Source organism: Chaetomium fimeti (genome assembly GCF_033439085.1).
Source record: "Chaetomium fimeti strain CBS 168.71 chromosome Unknown B0H64scaffold_11, whole genome shotgun sequence".
Classification (NCBI taxonomy): domain Eukaryota; kingdom Fungi; phylum Ascomycota; class Sordariomycetes; order Sordariales; family Chaetomiaceae; genus Chaetomium; species Chaetomium fimeti.
In genome coordinates this window covers 680,888-702,560 of record NW_026944339.1, presented here as the reverse complement: position 1 = coordinate 702,560, position 21,673 = coordinate 680,888, and the positions used below count along the sequence as shown (strand labels likewise).

At 55.0% G+C, this 21,673-nt stretch overlaps 8 protein-coding genes across 8 annotated transcripts; 5 read left to right on the top strand and 3 right to left on the bottom strand.

Annotated features, from left to right (window-relative positions):
• The first annotated feature begins 1,185 nt into the window (after window positions 1-1,185).
• Window positions 1,186-4,764, top strand: B0H64DRAFT_411233 (ATPase, AAA family protein). The gene is made up of 4 exons (XM_062804853.1): window positions 1,186-1,476; window positions 1,553-2,458; window positions 2,513-3,271; window positions 3,342-4,764. Exons 1-4 carry the CDS (start codon window positions 1,341-1,343, stop codon window positions 4,640-4,642), a joined length of 3,102 nt encoding a protein of 1,033 aa, XP_062654573.1. The 5' UTR covers window positions 1,186-1,340; the 3' UTR covers window positions 4,643-4,764.
• On the top strand, window positions 4,746-6,681 carry B0H64DRAFT_349857 (uncharacterized protein). Its single transcript, XM_062801415.1, has 2 exons — window positions 4,746-5,573; window positions 5,659-6,681. The coding sequence occupies exons 1-2, from the start codon at window positions 4,999-5,001 to the stop codon at window positions 6,425-6,427; spliced, it is 1,344 nt and encodes a 447-aa protein (XP_062654572.1). The 5' UTR covers window positions 4,746-4,998; the 3' UTR covers window positions 6,428-6,681.
• Window positions 6,682-7,397: 716 nt separating this feature from the next.
• Window positions 7,398-9,259, top strand: B0H64DRAFT_411225 (uncharacterized protein). Its single transcript, XM_062804852.1, has 3 exons — window positions 7,398-7,532; window positions 7,611-8,484; window positions 8,548-9,259. The coding sequence occupies exons 2-3, from the start codon at window positions 7,717-7,719 to the stop codon at window positions 8,827-8,829; spliced, it is 1,050 nt and encodes a 349-aa protein (XP_062654571.1). The 5' UTR covers window positions 7,398-7,532; window positions 7,611-7,716; the 3' UTR covers window positions 8,830-9,259.
• Window positions 9,260-9,604: 345 nt separating this feature from the next.
• Window positions 9,605-11,556, bottom strand: B0H64DRAFT_436421 (uncharacterized protein; the record flags this gene model as incomplete). The annotated part of the gene is made up of 3 exons (XM_062806195.1): window positions 9,605-10,019; window positions 10,060-11,244; window positions 11,326-11,556. The coding sequence occupies 3 exons, from the start codon at window positions 11,554-11,556 to the stop codon at window positions 9,816-9,818; spliced, it is 1,620 nt and encodes a 539-aa protein (XP_062654570.1). The 3' UTR covers window positions 9,605-9,815.
• Window positions 11,557-11,976: 420 nt separating this feature from the next.
• On the bottom strand, window positions 11,977-13,173 carry B0H64DRAFT_451721 (uncharacterized protein; the record flags this gene model as incomplete). Its single annotated transcript, XM_062807177.1, has 4 exons — window positions 11,977-12,309; window positions 12,357-12,451; window positions 12,509-12,865; window positions 12,921-13,173. 4 exons carry the CDS (start codon window positions 13,171-13,173, stop codon window positions 11,977-11,979), a joined length of 1,038 nt encoding a protein of 345 aa, XP_062654569.1.
• A 489-nt stretch (window positions 13,174-13,662) lies between these two features.
• B0H64DRAFT_51215 (metal binding domain of Ada-domain-containing protein) lies at window positions 13,663-14,661 on the top strand. Its single transcript, XM_062808365.1, has 3 exons — window positions 13,663-14,266; window positions 14,330-14,433; window positions 14,508-14,661. Exons 1-2 carry the CDS (start codon window positions 13,742-13,744, stop codon window positions 14,381-14,383), a joined length of 579 nt encoding a protein of 192 aa, XP_062654568.1. The 5' UTR covers window positions 13,663-13,741; the 3' UTR covers window positions 14,384-14,433; window positions 14,508-14,661.
• Window positions 14,662-16,543: 1,882 nt separating this feature from the next.
• On the bottom strand, window positions 16,544-18,097 carry B0H64DRAFT_411218 (pyridoxal phosphate-dependent transferase). The gene is made up of 2 exons (XM_062804851.1): window positions 17,201-18,097; window positions 16,544-17,111 (listed from the first exon to the last, which is right to left on the bottom strand). Exons 1-2 carry the CDS (start codon window positions 18,066-18,068, stop codon window positions 16,558-16,560), a joined length of 1,422 nt encoding a protein of 473 aa, XP_062654567.1. The 5' UTR covers window positions 18,069-18,097; the 3' UTR covers window positions 16,544-16,557.
• Window positions 18,098-18,256: 159 nt separating this feature from the next.
• B0H64DRAFT_411215 (pyridoxal phosphate-dependent transferase) lies at window positions 18,257-21,354 on the top strand. Its single transcript, XM_062804850.1, has 4 exons — window positions 18,257-18,559; window positions 18,722-18,818; window positions 18,885-20,245; window positions 20,327-21,354. Exons 1-4 carry the CDS (start codon window positions 18,363-18,365, stop codon window positions 21,162-21,164), a joined length of 2,493 nt encoding a protein of 830 aa, XP_062654566.1. The 5' UTR covers window positions 18,257-18,362; the 3' UTR covers window positions 21,165-21,354.
• The last annotated feature ends 319 nt before the right edge of the window (window positions 21,355-21,673 follow it).

The following is a 21,673-nucleotide window of genomic DNA, read 5'->3' as shown; positions in this document are numbered from 1 at the left end:
TCATGGAAATGTAGCTCTGGGGTCATGCAAAAAATGCCTAACTGACCAGTCAAGCCAAAGGGACCCAAACTCACGGTAGCGGGCAGTGTGAGTGACGTGGAACGCTAATTGAACCGCTTCGTGTCACACAGCGGTACAGCACTGCCACTCAGCACAGGAAGGCTGGAGGTGGTAACATTATCTGAGTGATTCTATAGGCTTTCGACTCACCATGCCATCAATATCACGACTCACAATTGCCACCGATGCCGGACTCTGGTGGCCCTCCGTTCCAGGTTACGCAAGTCAGGTTTGGAGGCTGAGAGTAAGTTGGCCGGGCGGTGGTGGCAAGCCAAGAAGGGCAGATCTTTGTGGCCCCTATATCTCCAGTCAGGGAGGTGTTAAACGTCGAATATCTCCGCATCGTTCCATCGTTCCTCGGGGCAACACCATCCGCCGTTTCAATATCATTGTCAGACATCAACGAAAGTCTTAGGCCTTGTCTCAACCAGGGGCTCGACGATTGCAATTCACCACTTGATTCGGATCCCGAAGTCCCTTCTCTAGGCTCTCTTTCTCGCCCCCTGCCCGCTTAGGAGAAGCGCCCTCAGTTGGCTAGAATGGCAGGGACCGAACTACCGCAACCATCATTGGGCCTGGGCGATGCGCCGCCACCTTCGGCGCGGCCCGTGTCCCAAAATGACTTTCTATTCCTTCATCCGCCGGCAGATCGGGAAGTTTCTGCTCAGACTTCTCCGTTTACTTCGAGGCCCACGACACCGTCCAGCTCCGGCATCCAGTCTACAGCACCGAGCAGTCCTCCCCATACTCCCAGCCCGGGTGAGATGGCCGGCAATATGGGACCTGGCGCGCCTACCGGACAGGCCGCGGCGGGTAGTAGTAATTACGCCTTGCAGGATTATCAGATGCAATTGCTGTTACTGGAGCAGCAAAACAAGAAGAGGCTCATGATGGCTCGTCAAGAGGAGGACATGGTCAAGACGCCCGGCGGTAGGGCTCCCGGGACGAACGACGAACCCTCCCAAGGGGGCTCGCCTCCTGGTGGGCACACTGCCTCTCCGAACCCGGCCTCCAACGCCGTCCCTGTTATTCTTGAACCACTTCCAGTCTCGCGCACTTCTAGTTTGGATATTTTGCTTTCGAACCATGTCGCCCCGGACTCTAACGCAACCTCAATCTCGCCGGCTCTAATTCCCCTCCCTCCCTCTCCTAGTAACAATGCGACTTCTACACCCCCACCGATAAAGAACCCTTTTGGGATCGTAGCGTCGAGCGCTGCTGCAGAGTGGGAACTCAGGAAGCGGAAAAACCACGAGGAGAATAGCGTCATCGACGAGCTGATGGGCTACGTCGGCCTTGAAGAGGTCAAGCGCCAATTCTTGGCGATCAAGTCCAAGGTTAACATCTGCGAAGAGCAAGGACGGGACATCGAGAAAGAAAGATTCAACATTGTATTTCAGGGAAATCCTGGAACAGGTTCGTACGATCTCTATGGTCCAAAGCTGCCCTGGAAATTGGCTCCTCTGGTTGCTAACTGAGCCGCTACGAACAGGCAAGACGACCATCGCTCGCTTATATGCGAAGTTCCTGCATTCGGTCGGTGTCGTCGGCTGTCCCGAAGTCAAGGAGAAATCGGGGATCAAGCTTTGCACCAAAGGTTCCTTCGGCGTCAAGAGAATGTTCAAGCGAATGCTGGAGCGCGACGGCGGTGTCCTGTTCGTCGACGAAGCCTACCAGCTGACCGCGCCGTACACCGACGGCATGGGGCGACAAGCATTGGACGTCATTCTCACAACCATGGAGAACGAGATTGGGAAGTTAGCCGTCGTCTTCGTTGGATACAAAGACGAGATGGAATCCTTCTACGAGCACAACCCTGGTCTGTCCAGCCGCATCCCGTACTCCATGGAGTTTTCCGACTTCACCGACGCCGAGCTATGGAAGATTCTCCACGACAACATCAAAAAGGAATACAACGGCAAGATGAAGGTCGAGGGCGGCCTCGACGGTTTGTACATGCGCGTGGTTCTTCGTCGCCTCTCTCAGGCGCGGAAGAACCGAGGTTTTGGGAATGCTCGCGCCGTCGAGAACCTGCTGGCCAGAATATCAAGTCGCCAAACCAGCCGCATTGAACAGGAGAGGCTGTCGGGCCAGAGTCCGGACCCTCTCTTTCTCACGAAGGAGGACCTTATCGGCCCCGAACCAGAGTGTGCCGTTGGAAAGAGCCAGGCTTGGGCTGACCTGCAAAAGCTCATTGGACTCGAGTCGGTCAAAAGGTGTGTGCAGAGCATGCTCCGGATGACCCAGCTCAACTACCGTCGCGAGCTGAAGGAGCTGAAGCCCTTGCAGTTATCGTTGAACCAGGTCTTCGTTGGCGCACCGGGAACCGGAAAGACTACAGTAGCTCGGCTGTATGGGAGAATCCTCGCCGATCTTGGCCTCCTGAGCCGAGGAGATTGTGAGACTGCTATTTTCGTGGAGACAAGAAAGTAAGCTAACATGCTCCGAATAGTGATTCTCAAGACCCCTGCGGACTTCATTGGCGAGTGTCTCGGCAAGTCGGAAGCCAAGACCAAAAAGATCCTTGAAGCCACAGTGGGCAAAGTGTTGGTCATCGACGAAGCCTACATGCTCGATGCAGGCGATGGGAGCAAAGAGCAAGACAAGTTCAAGACTGGTGTGATCGACACCCTGGTTTCCATGGTTCAAGGCTCACCAGGAGAGGATCGTTGCATTATCCTCGTGGGGTACGAGGATAAAATCAGCAACATGTTCCAAAATGTCAACCCCGGCCTCTCTCGTCGATTTCCCATCAACCGACCTTTTCGATTCGAGAACTTTGATCTCTCACAGCTCACGAGCATTTTGGAGAAAAAGATGCTGGAGGAGGACATGGAGGCCGCGCCAAGAGCTTTCGAAGCTGCCCGAGATGTTCTGGAGCGAGCCTTGATGCGCCCCAACTTCTCCAATGCTGGAGAGGTCGATAGCATTCTCCAGGTTGCCAAGATGAACTTCGAGCAGAGGCAGGCCAGCAGACCGTTTGACGAACAGGCATGCAATGGGATGGTTGAACCTGAAGATTTCGATAGGGACTTCGCCAGAGGCACGGTTGGCACTGGTATAAATAGTCGGCAAGAACTCAAGGGGCTAGTGCACGACCGGATCATCGACAAGCTGGCGAGATACCAAACGATATGCATTGCTGCGAGAAGGCAGGGCTTTCGGCCTAGGGAGCAAGTGCCAACCAACTTCGTCTTCAAAGGATTTACAGGCAAGTCACAAATAGTTCCTTTTGATACTACGGTATTTAACTACTGTAACACCGCTAACGTCATTCACAGGCACTGGCAAGACCACAACTGCTCAGCATATGGGGAAGATCTTTTATGATATGGGATTCCTGGCCACGCCGGATCTCATCGAATGCTCCGCCACCGATCTTATTGGTCAATATGTTGGTCAAACATGCCCCAAGACCCGCAAGGTGCTCGAGAACGCACTCGGCAAGGTCCTTGTAATCGACGAGGCATATCGCCTCATATTTGGCGAGTTCGCCGCGCAGGCCGTGGACGAGATCGTTCAGTTTCTTTCCCGGCCCGCGAACACGGGTAGAATGGTAGTTATTCTTGCAGGACGCACCGATGACCTGAAGGTCCTCATGACCAGCTATCCCCAACTGTCGGGTCTGTTTCCCGAAGAGATTGAGTTTCAGAACTTGACGCCTGAAGAGTGCATCAGCCTGCTCCTTCGAGAACTCGGAAAAAGCGACGTCGTCACCGAGAATGACTTTCTTCTCCGACCGCAAGACCCAAGCTACGCTATCACTGCACGGCTCTTCAAGGCGTTAGGGGTCATTCCGGGATGGGGCAACGCGCGTGACGTCAAACAGTTGGCGAAGCAGATTCTCGGCAAGTTTCTCGAGGCTTCGGGCCCCGAAAGGCAAGCTGTGCGCACGGTTACAGCGGCGCAGGTTCGGCAGTCCGTATTTGAACTGGTGATCCAAAGACGAGAGCGGTCTCTAAGTCTGCATCCCGGCGCCAACGCCAGTCTCCCAATCTTGCCACCAATTGGGTCCGACTTTATTCCATCCTTCATCACCCCGCCACAGCTTGCAAGCACACAACCTGTCGAAACCCCTATCGATATTGACACTGCGGTGGATAGCGGTACCGCTACCAGTAGCCACGTTAGGACCCAAACTCGAACCGACCTCGGCCGTCGTCATAGTGGCGGCGCTCCGGACTCAGACAATGACGACGAGCACACGCCCACGGCCCGAGACAACGGTGTTTCTGATGCTGTCTGGACCGAGCTCGAGGAAGCGAAGCGGAAGCAAAAAGGCCTCTCCGGGCGGCAACGACAACTACAGCGAGATTTCGATGCCGCCGAGACGATGCTCGCCGGCAATGCTGGCGCAGATGGGGGGAACAACTGCGACGGTCTTGATGGCCGATGTGACGCACTCCGTGACCAGTTGACGGCGCTTCAGAGAATGATGCAAAAGGAGAAAAGGGTTCGGAAGAAATTGCAGACCATGAATCAGTGCATCAACGGCTACTCATGGTACTCCGTTGGAGGGGGCTGGAGGTGTGGCGGCGGTGCGCACTATGTACCAGATCAGGAGATCATGGGGGAGGTCTGATTCGTAGGTACCTATATACACAGACACCAGCGGCGAATTTGATCAACTAGTGAAGAGTATAACGCTCCCCCATCATCTCCAAGCTCTTGTGTTAGTCACTTGTGCCATTCTCGGGATCTGTGTTTCTCGCCTTGCAAGACTTGCTGTTCTTCAATGTTGGATTGCACACAGCCTGTAACTGGCGCGTCAAGGTGACCTTGCGTTGTGCATAGCTCGTTCCATTCGCTAGGGACCTTGAAGCCCAACATAGCCGAGACGGCTCCGCATGCTACCTCAGCCATGATCTCGCGGGAAAATGTACGCAATTCTCTTTCATTCACCTTCTTCCAGTTCCGAAACCCGCGTCGAGCTCATTGATGGAAAACAATACGACGACCCCGGGCCCTTTACTCTTTAACGACGTTTATTCAAGTCGTTGGGAGGCGCTGTCCCCGGCTCTTGGTACTGCATTCTTCCCCTTTCGCCGCCTTCCTGTCGAACTACGCCTGCATGTCTGGCTGCTCTCCCTCCAGCGGTACCGTATGATTGAGGTCGATATCTCTAGTCGTACCGACGATGGCGTGGCGAATAGCCTCGAGTCTCGCTGTTACATCGACCCCAATCATCTTGGTCGGGTCATTAGCGGGGGGGGCTATACACTTGCGCTTCGGGGCCACGAGTCTAAAACGACACCCTTAATTCTTCAAGTCAACCGCGAAGCAAGGGGGGCGGCGCTCAGCTTCTATCAAATCCATCTACCTTTCCCAAAATGGCAGTATAGGGAGCAGGTACTTTACCTGAACCCAAAGTACGATGTTGTATTTGTCCGACCTCGGCGTCCCAAAACCCCTCCCGGCTGGAATTCGATGAACCCACGTCCCGAGCCTAAATTTGCAAATCTACTCGTCGACCTCCTGCATGATGCAAGAGCCTATGACTACAAAGACCAAGGGTATGCATTTATCTTTTCTCCATTTTACCGAGTATCCTCTAGTATCTGTTTCTAGACCTAAGGTTGACCTCTAATACCTACTTAGGGTCGCCCACCTCGCACTTGACCGAGATTATTTCTCCTTCTTGGTCGACCGGTTCACGGGAGAGGTACACCTAACTCCAGCAAGCCTCCATCCAGTTGCGGCAGCGTCGTTCACCGAGATCCTCCGCAATAAACTCCATTCTCTACTCCAGGTTATCCATTTTCGGAATAGTAAAAGGGGCCTCGGCGAGTTCCCAGCACCCGGGTGGAACTTCCACTTCGCTCAAACATTCCCTCTCTGTCGGCGAGGCAACCCGATAGGCAGTTTCCACTGGCTTCCAGCCGACCCGCGACCAGGCATCGAGATTGACCTCCGCCAGGTCCCACTCGGCGTTGATCCCCGCGATAGTTGGCGTGGTTGGTGTCAACTAGAACACGCATTCGGAATTGCACAGCGAGCCACTGGAGGGAAGGACGGTAATAAGTCCCGCTTTTATATCTGCCCTACCCAGTTTTGGCCCGACACGGCCGACACTCAGGAGCAACAAGAGGAAGTATGGTCCCGAGGCGAGCTAGTACAGTTCCTGGATCGCGAGGCCGAGAGTTGGCTCCAGGAGCGGCAGTTCTTCGCGGGTATCTACGGTTCGACCCCGCCCAAGTATGGCTACGAGTCTGAGACCGAAATGTTGGAGGCGATGGAGAAGCTACCTTGTACGGCCATTGGTATGTGGCTCTTCCCTCCCGAGGCCTTCAAGGAGCCCACCAATCCCCAACGAGTTTGTTTCGACGTCAGGACTACTCGCCCTGGCCTGTTTCTATTTGAGGTTTGACGACGTCTTGTTTCCTACCTTGGCAACGCTACCGGCGAGCACCGAGGTAAACACCACCAGGGGTCAGCGGCTCGATCTTGATGGGATTCTCGACAAGGTGCTAGGGAGGAGAGTCGCTGGGCCGCTCGGTCTTGTGGTTATCTTGTACTCTCAGGCTTGTTCGAGCTCCTTGCTCCTGCCACCATAGGCGTGCTTAAAGACGAGGATGATGTATAGTGCACAATGCAATCTGCCGGTATGGTAATACTCCCCAGCGCCGAGCCCCTCCCGAATTACAAAAAGGATTCGTTTTCACGGTTGTCCGGGTATGTACATCGTTGCTGGACCGGCCAGAGCAATATTAGATATTACCTGCAACCAAGGGACGGGATCACCTCTTTCCAGATCCGTAGCGCCCTTGAGTGCCTTTCCATGCCCCACCAGATCTCCCAGGTGCAGTATTCGGGAAGCTACGGACTCTCGTATTCCCGCTTGCTGTTTTTTTTTTTTTGTTCAGGCTAGCAGTTGCTATTTAGGATCTACAAGCAAATGGGCCAGATTGTAGCATTCCAGTGCTGCACGCGGGAACCCCTGACCAGGAAATCCGGACCAACTGTGTACCTAGGTACCCACAAACTCAACCCGTCTCCTTTGAACACGAGAAAAAGGGTTTCCGGCCGGTTTCTCTTTTCCTCTCCTGCTTATCAATCAACCATTTGACGGAGGCCAAGACCATGGACCCTCCATTGCATAACCACGGTTCCATGACGATGTTGTATTCGGCATGGTGGGGCATCAACTGCCGGCCCGAAGCGGCGATTTTCGACCGAGGGGCATTGACGCAGTTCGGTAGATTTTTTCATGGCCTCCACAACACTCACATCGATTGCGCAATCGGTGGCTTTCCTGCATCACCATCTTGCATCTGCGGAGCCCACTAACGTCATCGTTCTCTAGAATGATTACTTGATATCTCCTCGGGCTACTCCACAAAAAAATTGACCCGCCTGAGAATTCCATACGCATCTATGGACCGGAGAAAACTTTGGAAGCGAACCCAAGTACCCTTAAACATGCCTCGGTACCGCAGCGGGAATCTGTAGGGGGCTTACTAACTATATTTCCTGTAAGGCTTACAAAGAAGATTTTGACAAATTGTTTTGCAAGGCTTACAGAAGGCATGTAAGGCTAACCCCTCACGTAGATGAGGAAGTATTAATTGACGACTGCAGCGAACGCCCCCTCCTAAAAATCATCTCAAACACCCCATCAGCTACGAATTAGCAAAGAAAGAACCATCAACCGCCACAATGCAAAACAAAACCCTCATCTTCAAAGCAATCCCCACCCACCTGCCCGTGCCAGGCGAGCACCTCGTGCTTGAGGATCTCGGCTTCGACCCCGCCGCGGCACCTCCGCCGGGCGGCCTGACCCTCGAGGTGTTATACTCGTCGTTCGACCCGTACCAGCGGGGGCGCATGCGGCCGGCCAACATCAAGTCGTACAGCCAGGCCTTCGAGCTCGGCAAGCCCATCGCCAACTCCGGGATCGGACGCGTGCTCCAGTCCGACACCGACGCCTACCAGCCCGGCGACCTTGTCCTCGGCTTCCTGCCCACGGGCGAGTACGCCACGCTCGGCAAGGACCAGCTCGGCACCATCAGCTCCAAGCTCCAGAACCCCCATGGCCTGAAGGAACTCGGTTTGTTCATCGGCCCCCTGGGGATGCCCGGCCTGACTGCGTGGAGCTCGCTGCATGAGATCGGCAAGCCCAAGAAGGGGGATACCATCTTCGTCAGCAGCGCGGCGGGCGCGGTTGGCCAGGTTGTCGGTCAAATTGCCAAACGAGAGGGGCTGAAGGTCATTGGCAGCGTGGGGAGCGATGCCAAGCTGGAGTTCATCACTAAGGAGCTGGGATTCGACGGGGGATTTAACTACAAGAAGGAGAAGACTGCAGATGCCCTGAAGAGGTTGGCGCCCGAGGGGCTGGATATCTACTACGAGAACGTTGGCGGGGAGCAGTTGGAGGCGGCGCTGAATGCGATGAAGGACTTCGGGCGGATTGTCGCCAGTGGCATGGTGAGTTTCCTAGCTGAGTTTGCGGCCGGGGTGCAGAAGAAGGGACTAATGAATGGATAACAGATTTCGGATTACAACACGCCCGCGGAGAAACGTTATGGTGTGAAGAGCATGTACCAGGTTGTCAGCAAGCGTTTGACCATGCGCGGGTTCATCGTCGGCGACCCGGGCTTTGGGAGCAAGTACGCCCAGGAGCACCAAGAGAAGATGCAGCAGTGGTTGGCCGATGGGAGTGTTAAGGCGAAGCTACATGTCGTGGAGGGGATTGACAAGGCCGCTGAGGGGCTTGTGAGCCTGTTTGAGGGTAAGAACTTTGGCAAAACGGTGCTCAAGATCAAGGATTAGTACCTGGGCAGACAGTGCAAAAGGACCGTCATGCTAGACATGGAAAGAAGGTACAAGCGGCGAAAGACTGTTTTGATAATCCAACACAAGGCAACACACCTCAGAGGCGACCGCCCGCGTCTTACAAACCCATAAACAAATTGACGGGGTACAAATGCAGTCAGATAACAAAATCTAGCAACATAAGACCTTCCACCAGGTTCCCCGAATCGTACCTCAATCTACCCTTTGGTAGCCGCGAACCCAAGCTGGCCACTCCGCCCCAACCTAGAACCTAACCGGCCGTTTCCGCTTCCGTGTCGTACGCCTCAACCCGCCATCATCCGCACCGTCGCCCCCATAGCCGCCCTCTTCGCTGCCCTGAGGCTCACTCTTGATCTCCACCTCACTGTCACCTTCAGCCAACCCCCGACCTACAACCTCACCCCCACCCGCACCCCGACCTACCCCCCCTCCAGCACCACCACCACCACCACCACCACCCCCCTCCCCCTGCCCAACCAACCCGCCCCCATCCACAATCCACCTCAGCCCCCTCAATATCATCCCCACATCCAACCCCTCCATCCCATCCTCCTCATACCAATCCTCATCCTCCACCTCCTCACCCCGCCCCGGATTCCGCCCCGGATTCCGCCGCCGCTTTCTATACCGCGCCCGCTCCTGCGCTCGCTGCCGCCCGACCGCGCGACGCAGTTCTGCCTCGGCTGCCTCGAGGGCTGCGACTGCTTCTGCGATGCGTTGTTGGAGGGTGCGGCGGCGGGAGAGGTATAAGGGGGAGGTTTGTGTGGCTGTGTGGGTGGCTGTGGTGTGGGGGGAGATGGGCGGTCGGGAGATGGGTTTGCTGGGGAGTTTGCCGGGGGAGTTGTGTTTGGTGACTTTGGTTCTGGGGGAGGCTTTTGTTTTGGGTTTGGGTTGGGCTTTGGGTTTGCTGGTCGGCGGATTTCTGGCGTAGGCTTTGCCTTTGGTTGGCTTGCTGGTTGCGGCTAGGTTTGCCTCCTGCGCGGCATCGGATTCGGTGGACGCTTGGGAGGTGGAAGCCTTAGCGGCCTTGTCCTGCTTCTGGTCACCATCCTCGTCGTCCCCGTCGTCCCCGTCCTGGTCTTCACCGTCGTCTTGATCTTCCGTCTCGGTACCGTCTTCGTCTTCCTCCTCAGTATCGTCGTCATCTCCCTCGTCCCTGTCGGTGGCTTCACTTTCCGCCTCAGCGGCGTCAAGCCTTTCAGCGACGGTGTAAAACTCCTTAGCCGCGGCGTGAATGTTCGTGATTCCGACGGCGTCGTACCGGTACCACACCGGGACATAAGGACCAAACAACCACTTCAACTCCTTTTCATACTGTTCCAGAATCTTGTCCTCCCTGTGCCTGGTCGTGGCATATGGTATCGTTTCAAAGCTTGGGTCAGGCTTGACCCAGGACACGTCCCCGATATCGTCTCTCTCGGGCACCGGGTTGTCGAACACCGGGTCCTCGTTCCACTTGTCGACATACTCGGCGACCTTCCTCATCGCAATTGGAAGGACCTCATCCCTGAGGAAGAACACGCTCTTAATCTTTGTATGCACTCCAATGTCTGGATAGCGGGCGCCGTCGCCCTTCTGGAGTGCTGGGAGTTCCCACTTCATCAACAGCTTGATGAGGTCGTCCGAGTAAGCGGGCTCCTGGCCGGCGCCCAGCTTTAGATTGTTCGAGAGATATGGCGACAGCTTCCCCTCCACATTAACGTCGTAGTCCAGGCGGCTCGCCCACTTGTTCTTCCCGAAGTCGGAGACCGTCACCAGCCGACGCAGGAGCTCCCCGAACAGGTGCATATCCTCAAAGCTGGAAGGGCCGATCTCAACCTCCTCGCCGCGGTTGGTGATGGTGTTCTGGGCCCAATTCTCACGGTTATCATCGATGAATCCGGCCTTATCGAAGCCCTCAAGGATGATGTCCGGAAAGCAGCGGTCGACAGGGTCGTCGCCATCGGGAAAGTTCAGGAGCACGTTGTCTGCCGTGATAGCCCGGTGGATAATCGACCGCCAGTTCAGGTTGCGGGTTCCTTTGCCCTTGCCTTTTGTGTTGTCCGGATAATAGAGCTCGAGTAGGTCCTCACGCGTGTATCCGCAGTGAAGATACAGGATGGCCCGTGACAGCTGCTCCGTGACGTGCCAGATGAATGACTCCGGGACAGGCCCACCGATCCGCCGGTCGCTGTACATCTCCATCAGGTTGCTCAAAGTCCCGCCGTTGTAGTGTTGGAAGTACAGCGAATAAACGTCTGACAGTCGGATCTTATTGTACGGCTCTTTCCGTCCCTGAGGCAACCCATACGCGTGCAACTTGGGGAAGTATGGCTCGTCCGGGAGCTGGGCCTCCACGTGAGGGTCGTACAACGTGGAGAAGCGCAGCTCGGGGGGTGATGGCGCCGCGTACTAGATGTCAAATTCCGGGTGTTTGAATTCGTGGTCGTCTTCCTTGAAAGTCGGCTCCTCCCGTTTGAACCGCTTGTTTACGAAGAGCTTGCCCGTGCCGATGCTTTGAACAAGCATCGACTTGCCCATCGGATAGCTTGGTTTCAGATTCTGCATGAGGAGGAAGCCCCCAGAGTGCTCGTCCAGCCAGTCGTCGCTCGGTTTGGTGTCACCCCAGTCTTCTGGCGCCGGCTCCCTAAACGTAGGGGTTGGGAGTTTGATGTGCAGTTGGCGGAAAATGGCCGGTGTCACGCCGGAATCGTCAATCTCCATGTTGGATTGCTGGAGATCGTACAGGACCTTATCGCGTATCAATGATCCCTCCGAGTGGGTGGTTCGCGATAGCCCGCGGACGTAGACACTTGGAGAACAACCAAAACTACGACGAGGCACAATTGATACTGCCTCCCTTCGTGGCAAGATAGATCCTTAAACATCTGAGTTCCTTGTTTGCAATACCGTTCCGGCACGAATGGCTTCTTTGTCGTCGGGCTTCCTGCCGTTTCCGGCCCCTGGACGGGCGAAGTCAAGATAATGGATCAACAACCAAATCTATTGCGATACCTTAATGGTGGAACAAAGACAATTAACCACGACCGTAACAGTCGGAAGCACTTCCAAGCATCAGGCAGCTGACGTGAACTCTGAAGTTGTGACATTTCAAAAAAGCACAACCTGCAAGCTCCCAACTTCTCAAGCAAGATCCTCGACGTTCATCCTCACAGTCTCCTCCAGGCTGCTCCACCCTTCCTGGCCCATCTCCTTCAGTAGTTCCTCGGCCCGTGGGGCGGCGACGATGTGGCTGGCGTCGAGCTTGGCATGCTCAATATCACCGGCAAAAGACTTGCTGGGGTACAACCCCCGAATGGCATCCTGGATACCGCGCCAGGTGTAAGGCTGGGCATAGGCAAAAATACGCTCCCCCTGAACGCCGGGGTGGATGAGAGCCGCGATATGGAGACGAGCATTGTCCTGGACATCGACGAAGAAGTCTGGAGCATTGGTCAGACACACATCATTTGTCGCCTAGGTAAGGGATGCTTACACTGAGGACCATTTGCAACAACGTCGACATTTCCTTGGAACACCGCCTGGACCATAAACGATGTTGAGGGGTGACCTTGATTGACGGGATCGAGACTCTTGCCAAAGTTCATGCTCGGAAGAACTAACAACGGAGTCGTTATCACTAGGACGCTACCCCCAAATCCTACACTTGTCTCACCTGTATTCAATACAAATTGAGGTTTGTGCTCAGCATGCCACTTCCACGCCTCTCTCTCCATCTCCATTTTGCTCGCCGCGTACACCGCAAAGCTGCGCTCCGGGCCATAAGGCGGGGGGGCCCATGCTTCGCGGCTCACTTCGTCGTTCCACGTGTTTGTGTCGATGGCTTGGGCAACCCCTGGCTTCGCGGTGGCGGCCGCTGCGCAGGACGATGTGAGAACGAAGCGTTTAACGGAGGACTGTTTCGCCGCTGCATTCAGCAGGCTGAGGGTTCCCGCCACCATTGGGGTGATGACCTTGTTGGGATCCGGGTCCATCGTCATGTCAGAGGCAGCGTGCACGATGCCAGATATGCCTGCGAATATCGATTAGTGGTCGAACCCCTAGGCTGGGGTGTGGGATGAACGTGCCATGAAAGAGGTGGTCAATAGCTCCAGAATTAGCGATATCATGGACTTGGACAATGCCAAACTTTCCCTCTCCGTATTTGCCGTCGAAGAGAGTTTGGAGCCAGGATAGTTTAGAGATATCTCGAGTCGTTCCAGTGACAAGATACCCCTCGGAAAGCAGCTGATCAGCAATGTGGCTGCCAATGAAGCCACTAACGCCAGTGACGAGGACCCTTGAGCCAGGCAGGAGAACGGGGTTGTTAATCGTAGGCATTATTGCGGTTGTCTAGTTCAGGTGTTTGGTTGTGCAAGATGGTGTGCCAGAATACATCAATCACGACCGGCTGTCTGAGCAGACTTATATACATTTTCCAGCAACATCACGGCTTCGAGTCCCGCTTGTTTACACTTGGACTGATATGACTCTTGCTTTGAACTTGACACCGCTGAGAGCCCGACCCTCGAGGAAAGAAAAGTGTATTTCTCAGCAAATGACCAACCACGCCCGTCCTTGTCGTCCCAGGCTGAAATGACCTTTTCTGTCGCGGTCATGCCAGGGGTCGAAGGAGACAAGGGGCTGTTGTCATTGGCCACTTTGGCAACATGCTCGTCGGCGCCGGGTTGATTCTCGGGCAAGCGGCTCAGCAGTGACTCGCTCTCTCTCATCTTATTGGTCACTTTGACAGCACTTTCGGTGGTGATTGGTCAATTCCAGAACAAGGGCGCGATCTCCATTCGTGGTGTTTTTGCTCCAGGGGCTCCTCCTCCTCCTCTTCTCCGATCGTGATGACTGTGGTCGTTCTTTGCTGGGACTGACTTGCACACACAAACCGGTCGTCAACATGTTCCAAACTTCACATTCTCGATGGCGAGCTCTTGAGATGCGCAACCCTCTTGCAGCTCTTGCATTTTTGTACGGCGTCAAGACCACCCACATCTATTGCCGTCCGACATGCCCCTCTCGCCTAGCGCGCAAGGCGAACGTCGTTTTCTTCGACTCGACAACCGAGGCCGAATCTGCTGGGTTTCGGGCTTGCAAGCGCTGCAAGCCTTCGCAGACCGACTTCGAACATCGAGCACGACATAAGAAGGCCGTCCGAAAGGCGTGCGAGATGATGGATGCTGCCGGAGGAGCAGTCCCTCTCGAAAGTTTGGCGGGCAGCGTTGGTCTGTCGCCGAGGTATTTCCACGGCGTGTTCAAGGGGGTCATGGGATGCACTCCGAGCGCGTACGCGATAAGAGTACGGAAGAACAAGTCCCACTTCAAGGGATTGCCGAGACAAGAGAGTGACAAGCCATGTGTTCGCGATGAGGGGTTACCTCCAAGTATGAAGGAAGATGAGAAAACAGCGTTACCATGTGAGCCTGTCAGAACCCGTTACCTTCGCATATTTTACCACGCGCGGGCTGCTAACCTGGGAGCCGCAAAGCATTTGACTTTTCTCTCATCGACCTACCGCCGAACGAGACTCTTCCGATTATAGACGATGCTAGTTATGGTGCTAGTTTCCTGGGAACCCCTTGCTGCCGAGATGTTGGTAACTGTTTCCAATGCACACCCCTTTTCACGGGCAACGGTGCCTTCGGTGACACCCTTCTTCACCTCAGTAACGATTGCGGGGTGGCTTCATCATGGGGACTTCCTGATCCGAATACTGAGGCTATTGTAACCCATGACCACCCGGGGGATATTTCTCCTACCACCAATATCCCCGGTCCGCAAGACGACGGGGACTTTTCCGGGTTCTTGTTGACGGATCTACTAAGCAACTTCAGCTGTAATTCTGATGGTTTTCTTCATGTTGTACATTATACCTGACTAGTTCATCATCACATCATACCCGGATGAAAACTCCTGGAAATGGCGGACGACACAGGCAAGTCCACACTGTTCATCCATAGTTGGTGAGTTTCACAAAGTCAGAAGCCAGGGTCATCACTTGCCTTCCACCCAGCCTTTTTCGGGATGCAAGTTTCTAGCGAAGGAAAGATCGACCAGCTCTTTACCACTCCCAGTAACAATATTCCACAGCCCCCGCACCGAGTATGTTCATCCGTGCGCGGTGGTACATACGAGCCGTTGCATTGGAGGACGCTCCCCCTGGATTATGTTGCTCTCGGGGAGCTACGGCCGTCCAATTATTTATCGGTCTCCGAATCCTTCTGACTTTGCTGAATTATGCGCGTGAAACCTTAGGGGTAAAAGGAAGTACCAAGGGCTTGGTTGATTAAACCTGGTTGGAGTAATTGATGCATGCGCGTCACAACAGACAACGACTGGTTGCATAACAGCATATCCCTTCCGGTTTTGGGTCGGACTGCCAACGTCAGCACAATGACTCTACAGCTGATGGAAACCGATTTCCAAAAGGATTGGGTGGAAAGGATTTCTTACATAGCACCAGAAACCGGATTATTAACCTCACATCACATCCCACGGGTGTGGTGAAGCAATTGATTGGATATTTCTTCGAGCCTTGTGCAAATCCCCTAGTTGGTACTCACAAGAAAACCAAGACGAAGACATGTCGGTGTAGGGCAACCGGCCCAAGGGAATGACAAAAAGGTATAAATATGTAGAGACACCCACGCATGTTCTCATCCAAGGATCCAATCGCAACATCCACGCCTTCACTGACCTCGGAGATTCACACACCGAGTCTCGCAACACACAATCACCAGTGCCACCTTCGATCCAACCCCCCCACAACAAACAACAATGCAATTCACCACTCTCCTCGCCCTCACGGCCGCCACCCTGGCCTCGGCCGGCGCAGTGCCCGACCGACTGCTCACGAAGCGGCAAGAGGGCCCGAGCCCGTGCGACGAGGCGCTGCCCTGCAATCCGGGCCAGTACTGCTGCTACGACCGCGGCGACACCTACGTCATCCAGGTCTGCAACTCTCAGCGCCGCTGGACCCTTAGCGCTGAGTGCGGCAGCATCGGCTGCTGCATTGAAGGTGTCGGCGACACCAAGTTCTGCAGCTGCTAGGCGGCTGCGCGAAATGATGGTTCCGGGTCGTGCCATGGCTAGATGGGTGGAAGCGGTACCTGGCATCATGGGCTGTAGTTTGGGTTGGGTCCCCAGTCAGTCGATTCTTGCAAACCGGACCAATACCGGATCTTGTTCCAATGGTCGCTATCTGTTTGAGACTGAGATATTCTTCTTCAGGCTCTGGTGGCACTGGAATCAGTTCAATGTCTCGCCGAGTGTTTTAAACGGGGGAACCTACGCGCAAGCAAGGAGGCTAGGCGGCAGAGCAAGTTGAAGGGCTTGGAAGGTTACGCTCTACGTCCCTTACTTGCGGACAGTCTATATCTACCCTTAAGCTAGATCTTGACAGTTTACGAAACGAATGTCATTCGTTGAGTCCTCCTGACTCACTCTCACCATCCCCATACAATACGGCAGGTACTCCGGGCTGGCCGGTAGTGATGGTAGCAATGGGTCGAAACGGCTACTCCTCTCGGGGAAGATGGCCCGAGGATTCCTTACTGCATTAAAGCTTACTTCAGTGTTGTCAATCCATAATTCGTTTCATTCCCCGGGTGCGGGAGCCAGTCGGCTAGAATACCATCGGGAACGCTCGAGAGGTTCCTAAACAAACACAAAGCACCAGGCAAGGAAGCTTAATATTTTAGTCGCGGTAACCGCCCTCTATATTTTTGCTTTCCCAGTTACCCGTTCTTCTGGTGGCACTCCGCCTGTGTCTGGCCCCGTCTCTGTCCCTTCTCGATCAGTCCCTCTCTTCATAGTTTCCACAAGCCACTGTTCTATCGCCCCAATCAGCCCTTCCACCTCGGCCATGGAATTTCTCGCGTGAAGACATATTCTGATCCTTTCCTCTCCCTTGGGTACAGTTGGTGCGACAATGGGACGCACCATGAACCGCATTTGCTGGCAGTGTTTAGCTAAGTTCCGGGGCTGGGAAGTAAGGACAGGAATAACAGGTGACTGTGGCTTTCCCAAACGGACTCGTAATAGGTCAGGCGGAGGACGATGTCGGCTGCAAGCTTGTAGGAGGAGCCTGTGTGCCCCTTGTATGAGAACATCTAGATGGGCAAGTAGTGGCTTCGCTTGGCCTGCGGCAAGAAAGTTGTATGTGGCCTCGATGCTCGCGAGGGAGGGGAATGCCATGGCAGTTGTGTAGATCAGAGTACGCGCGTAGTTGATGAGATAGGAGCGTGTTGTGGGCGAGCAAAGTACCATGCCTTTAATCCTCCCAAATCATGTGTCAACATTACTTTTCCTCGGGTAGCCGCCGTGCCTCTGACAGGGAGAAAACGAGAGCATAGTTTACCTCCGGCACAACCAATGGCCTTTCCAAAACCAAGGACCCTTGCCCACACCCGTTTCTCGAGACCCAACTCGCACACCAAGCCCCGGCCGCAGCCACCAAAGATACCGGCTGAGTGTGCTTCATCGACCATGATGTAACCGTTACCCTGGTCAAGGTAACGCTCGACACAGTCAACAATGTCAGCCAAGGGGGCCACATCACCATCCATGCTGTAGACACCCTCAACGGCGATGAAGACGTTTCTCTCTCCAGATCGAAATTGGTCACCCTCGGGTCCCTGTGTCAGACCCCTCAGGACTCCCTCGAGACATCTACCCGCGGAAGATACGTTTGCAGTCGAGGCTGTTTCCCCGACCGGGCTCTCCTCCCAAACCCGGCTATGGGCGAACGGAATTCGTCTGCTGGCTCTACTCATGCGCATTCCATCGTGAACACTTGCGTGGATCAGGCTGTCATGAACAATCACGTCGCCGGGCTGTGGGACGCACGAAAAAAGACCCACGTTTGCGTCCATGGCCGAGTTGAAGAGAAGGCCGGCCCGGGCGCCGTGGAAGCCGGCGAGCATGGATTCAAGAGACTCGGCAAATGGAGAGTTGCCATCCAACAGCCGCGAACCACCTGATCCCAACAGCGATGACGGGCGGGTGTTGTGGTCAGCCGGGGTGGATGATACTGCCGCATGGAGGCGAGCTAAAAAGGCTCGCTGTACGGTCGGCTGCGAGGAGAGTGAGAGGTAGTCATTGGAAGAGAAATCGACGGTGCCCTTTGGAACGATAGTCAGGCTTCTCAGCTGGTTTCTCTCCCGGCGGCGGTCGAGGAGGGAGGCGAGGACATCGTCGAGCGGACTGTTCAGGGGCTTTCCCGCCATTTTGAGGAATTGCTGTTTTTCAGGCGTACCTTTTTCCAGGTTAGGGATTTGAACCAGCAATTGGGTTGAGCGGAACCAGCCGAGAATTACCGAAATTGTTATCATATGTCACACAACTCAATTCGAGTCAGAGGTGGTGCCGCCGAAGTCGGCTTGCGTCGGATTAACGATGTCACTCAACCCCTTCACCCGACTGGAGGGTTGCAAGCCCTACCGAATATAAAACGCGCATTTTGGGCGTTTCCTGTCAAAGCACGCGACTGAACGGGAGCAATAACATCCGCAAGCATACGAATGCCTTTAATCCCGCCGGCCAGGTCGCTGTTGTGGCGCTCCCTGCGCATTTACCAAGTGTACGGCGCCAACACCGAGGTCGGCAAGACAGTCGTCACTACCATCCTCTGCAAAGGTGCCCGTAGATTCTGGGCCGATGAAGAGACGGCTTATGTAAAGCCTGTCTCAACAGGACCGGCTACCGATGCCGACGACTTGTGTACGGTCGCCTTCCTCGATCCCCTCACATTGGATATCGTAAATAGTAACCCTTGCCTCATTTTTGCAGATGACCCACCCCGTCCCCAGTGCCTTCTTGCAATGTGACTTGCAGGCCATCCAGTAGTTGTGCTGACAATATGGATTATTCGAGTCTGAAGACATATCCGAAGGTTTGCTCCTGAAATTGATACCAAAACGCTTTTTCAATATGAACTAGCCGTCAGCCCTCACATTGCGGCTCAGGCCTCGGGGCAGGTACGTTTACTTGTCCTATCACGGCACACCATTAAGTGGCATGGCTAAAACGTCCACTGTTTCCAGCCTATTGCATCCGATGAAGGTGTTTTAGTTGAGGTTTCCAAAGCGGCAGCACGCCAGGCATCTCGTGGCCCAGGATGGCTGTTTGTCGAGACCGCGGGCGGCGTGCACTCGCCCTCTCCGTCGGGCTCAACCCAAGCAGACCTGTACAGACCTCTTAGGTTGCCTGTCGTTCTCGTTGGTGATAGCAAGCTCGGTGGCATATCACAGACTATCTCGGCGTTCGAATCACTCAAACTCCGCGGCTACGATGTCGATACGGTACTTCTATTCCGAGAAGGACAGTTCAAAAACTACGAATACCTCGCCGAGTACTTCAAGGAACATCACGACATTCCCGTCATGTCATTTCTCCAGCCGCCGAAGCGCATCCACAACGATCCGAACGCGGACGCGGAGGCAATGTCACGGTACTACGACGACACCACTAAAACCGACGACAACTTGCGCGATATCCTCGGCCACCTCGACACCCGCCACCAAACCCGCATCTCGCGTCTCGAGTCCATGAGCACCAAAGCCTCCCAAACAATCTGGTACCCCTTCACCCAACAAAAACACCTCACCCCGGACAAGATCACCACCATCGACTCCGCCCACAGCGACTTCTTCCAAACCCTCACCCCCGCAACAACCCCCCCAACAGCCCCGACACCCACCAACCCCCCCATCACACCCCAACTCCTCCAGCCCTCCTTCGACGGCTCCGCCTCCTGGTGGACGCAAGGCCTCGGCCACGGCACCCCCAAGCTGGCCCTCGCCGCGGCCTACGCGGCCGGCCGCTACGGACACGTCATGTTCGCGGAAGCGGTGCACGAGCCGGCGCTGGCGCTGGCCGAGACGCTGCTGGGGGGCATGGGGAACGCGCGCCTCTCGCGGGCGTTTTTCTCGGATAATGGGAGTACGGGGGTGGAGGTGGCGGTGAAGATGGCGCTGCGGGCGGCGAGGGTGAGGTATGGCTTGGAGGAGGGGGGGGAGAGGTTGGGGGTGTTGGGGTTGCGCGGGAGTTATCATGGGGATACGATCGGGGCGATGGATTGCTCGGAGCCGTGCGTGTTTAATGAGAAGGTGGAGTGGTATGAGGGGAGGGGGTTTTGGTTTGGGTATCCCGTGGTGGAGTATAGTCAGGGGTCGTGGAGGGTTAGGTGGCCGACTGAGATGAGTGATCTTGGTGGTCGCGCGAGTGTGTCATACGACTCCCTCTCGGCTGTGTTTGATGTTGAAAATCGGGAGTCGGGTGAAGATGGGCGCATCTACGAAGAGTTCATTCTCGCAACTCTTAGGAAGCTTGTTGCCCAAGGGCAAAAGTTTGGGGCGCTCATGATCGAACCCGTTGTTCTCGGCGCGGGTGGGATGCTTTTGGTGTAAGTGCTCATTCCCCGCATGTTGAAGACAACGTGAACCAGCGAATGTAGGTAGCTAAAGCTAACGCGTCTGGCCGTCAGTGACCCGCTCTTTCAGCGAACTCTCGTCAAGGTCGTCCGGAAAAACCCAACTCTGTTTGGTGACGGTCCGAGTCATGGTGACAGAGCTGGTGACGAAAAGACTTGGTCGGGTTTGCCCATCATCTTCGATGAGGTGTTCACAGGACTGTACCGGCTCGGCCGCTTCAGCGCGGCCTCGTTCCTGGGCGTCGACGCAGATATCTCGGTCCACGCCAAGTTGTTGACAGGTGGACTTGTTCCGCTGAGCGTGACGCTTGCATCCGAGAGCATTTTCAACGCCTTTGCGAGCGACGACAAGAGTGATGCCCTCTTGCACGGCCACAGCTACACGGCCCATGCGGTTGGTTGCCAAGTAGCCTTGGAAAGCCTCAGAGAGTTTCAGAAAATGGATGCGCGGGGAGACTGGGACTGGGCAAAGGCAGCACATGAGCGGATCGAAAGCGTACCACAACGAGCCGGGTCACGGAGCCCTTCAAGCAATGCCGTTTGGTCTGTTTGGAGCCCTGAATTTGTCTCTTGGGTGGGTCAGCTGCCAAGTGACTTCGTGAGCGGCGTTTGGGCTCTCGGGAGCGTTTTGGCCATTCGGATTACCAGCGCAGATGGCATGGACAGCTATAAGAGCAGCGCTGCCAGGTCTGTACAAACCGCGTTACTACAGAATCGCCAAAGTTCCGGCCATGACGGGGTGGACAACTCACCGGGCAACGTGCACACACGGGTATTGGGGAACACTCTGTACGTCATGACCGGCCAGACAACGACACGGGAAAGCGTTCAGAGGCTGGAATTTTCATTGCGCGGGGCGATTCTAGAGGCAAAAAAGGGAGATGGGATATGATTACGTATATGGGCGTGTCATATGTAGTACCTAGGCAATATTTTGGTGAGAAAGTTGGTCTGAGGCCTGGCGAGCAGCAGGAAATAATTGCCTCCTCAAGTACGTGATTTTGCTCAGCCACCGGGTACATGAGCGGAACGGAAAGTCCCATACAAATGTAATGCTCGCTATAGCCAATCCTTTGTTACCAGCCCTCATCCATATTTGCGGTACGCCTGAAACATCAACACCTTGACGCTACAACTTCCATAAGTACCTAGGTACTTACCCATGTACGTACATACCTTACCACAGCACTGGACTTGGTTGACACATATTAACGCTGGGTAAGAACGAAACATAGTGATGGTATCGCGCATCAAACTTGTAAAATCCGTGACGTATTGAAATGAAACGGACTTAACAGAGGACGGCCAAGCAGATGCCCTTCCATCAACCAGCACGGCCAACGAGCTATCAGGACTCGACTTGCCCCCCCTCCTCCCCCAATACACAGTAAGGATGACGAG

Excerpts from the sequence above, each read along its gene's own strand:
- B0H64DRAFT_411233 (XM_062804853.1), top strand. The coding sequence starts at position 1,341 with ATGGGCTACGTCGGCCTTGAAGAGGTCAAGCGCCAATTCTTGGCGATC. Across the intron at positions 1,477-1,552 it reads TCAGGGAAATCCTGGAACAG|GCAAGACGACCATCGCTCGC; the intron begins GTTCGTACGATC and ends CGCTACGAACAG. Across the intron at positions 3,272-3,341 it reads CGTCTTCAAAGGATTTACAG|GCACTGGCAAGACCACAACT; the intron begins GCAAGTCACAAA and ends CGTCATTCACAG.
- B0H64DRAFT_349857 (XM_062801415.1), top strand. The coding sequence starts at position 4,999 with ATGGAAAACAATACGACGACCCCGGGCCCTTTACTCTTTAACGACGTT. Across the intron at positions 5,574-5,658 it reads TATGACTACAAAGACCAAGG|GGTCGCCCACCTCGCACTTG; the intron begins GTATGCATTTAT and ends ATACCTACTTAG.
- B0H64DRAFT_411225 (XM_062804852.1), top strand. The coding sequence starts at position 7,717 with ATGCAAAACAAAACCCTCATCTTCAAAGCAATCCCCACCCACCTGCCC. Across the intron at positions 8,485-8,547 it reads GGATTGTCGCCAGTGGCATG|ATTTCGGATTACAACACGCC; the intron begins GTGAGTTTCCTA and ends AATGGATAACAG.
- B0H64DRAFT_51215 (XM_062808365.1), top strand. The coding sequence starts at position 13,742 with ATGTTCCAAACTTCACATTCTCGATGGCGAGCTCTTGAGATGCGCAAC. Across the intron at positions 14,267-14,329 it reads CAGCGTTACCATGTGAGCCT|CATTTGACTTTTCTCTCATC; the intron begins GTCAGAACCCGT and ends GGAGCCGCAAAG.
- B0H64DRAFT_411218 (XM_062804851.1), bottom strand. The coding sequence starts at position 18,068 with ATGGCGGGAAAGCCCCTGAACAGTCCGCTCGACGATGTCCTCGCCTCC. Across the intron at positions 17,112-17,200 it reads GGCCATTGGTTGTGCCGGAG|GCATGGTACTTTGCTCGCCC; the intron begins GTAAACTATGCT and ends GGAGGATTAAAG.
- B0H64DRAFT_411215 (XM_062804850.1), top strand. The coding sequence starts at position 18,363 with ATGCCTTTAATCCCGCCGGCCAGGTCGCTGTTGTGGCGCTCCCTGCGC. Across the intron at positions 18,560-18,721 it reads GCTACCGATGCCGACGACTT|ACATATCCGAAGGTTTGCTC; the intron begins GTGTACGGTCGC and ends TCGAGTCTGAAG. Across the intron at positions 18,819-18,884 it reads CGGCTCAGGCCTCGGGGCAG|CCTATTGCATCCGATGAAGG; the intron begins GTACGTTTACTT and ends CACTGTTTCCAG.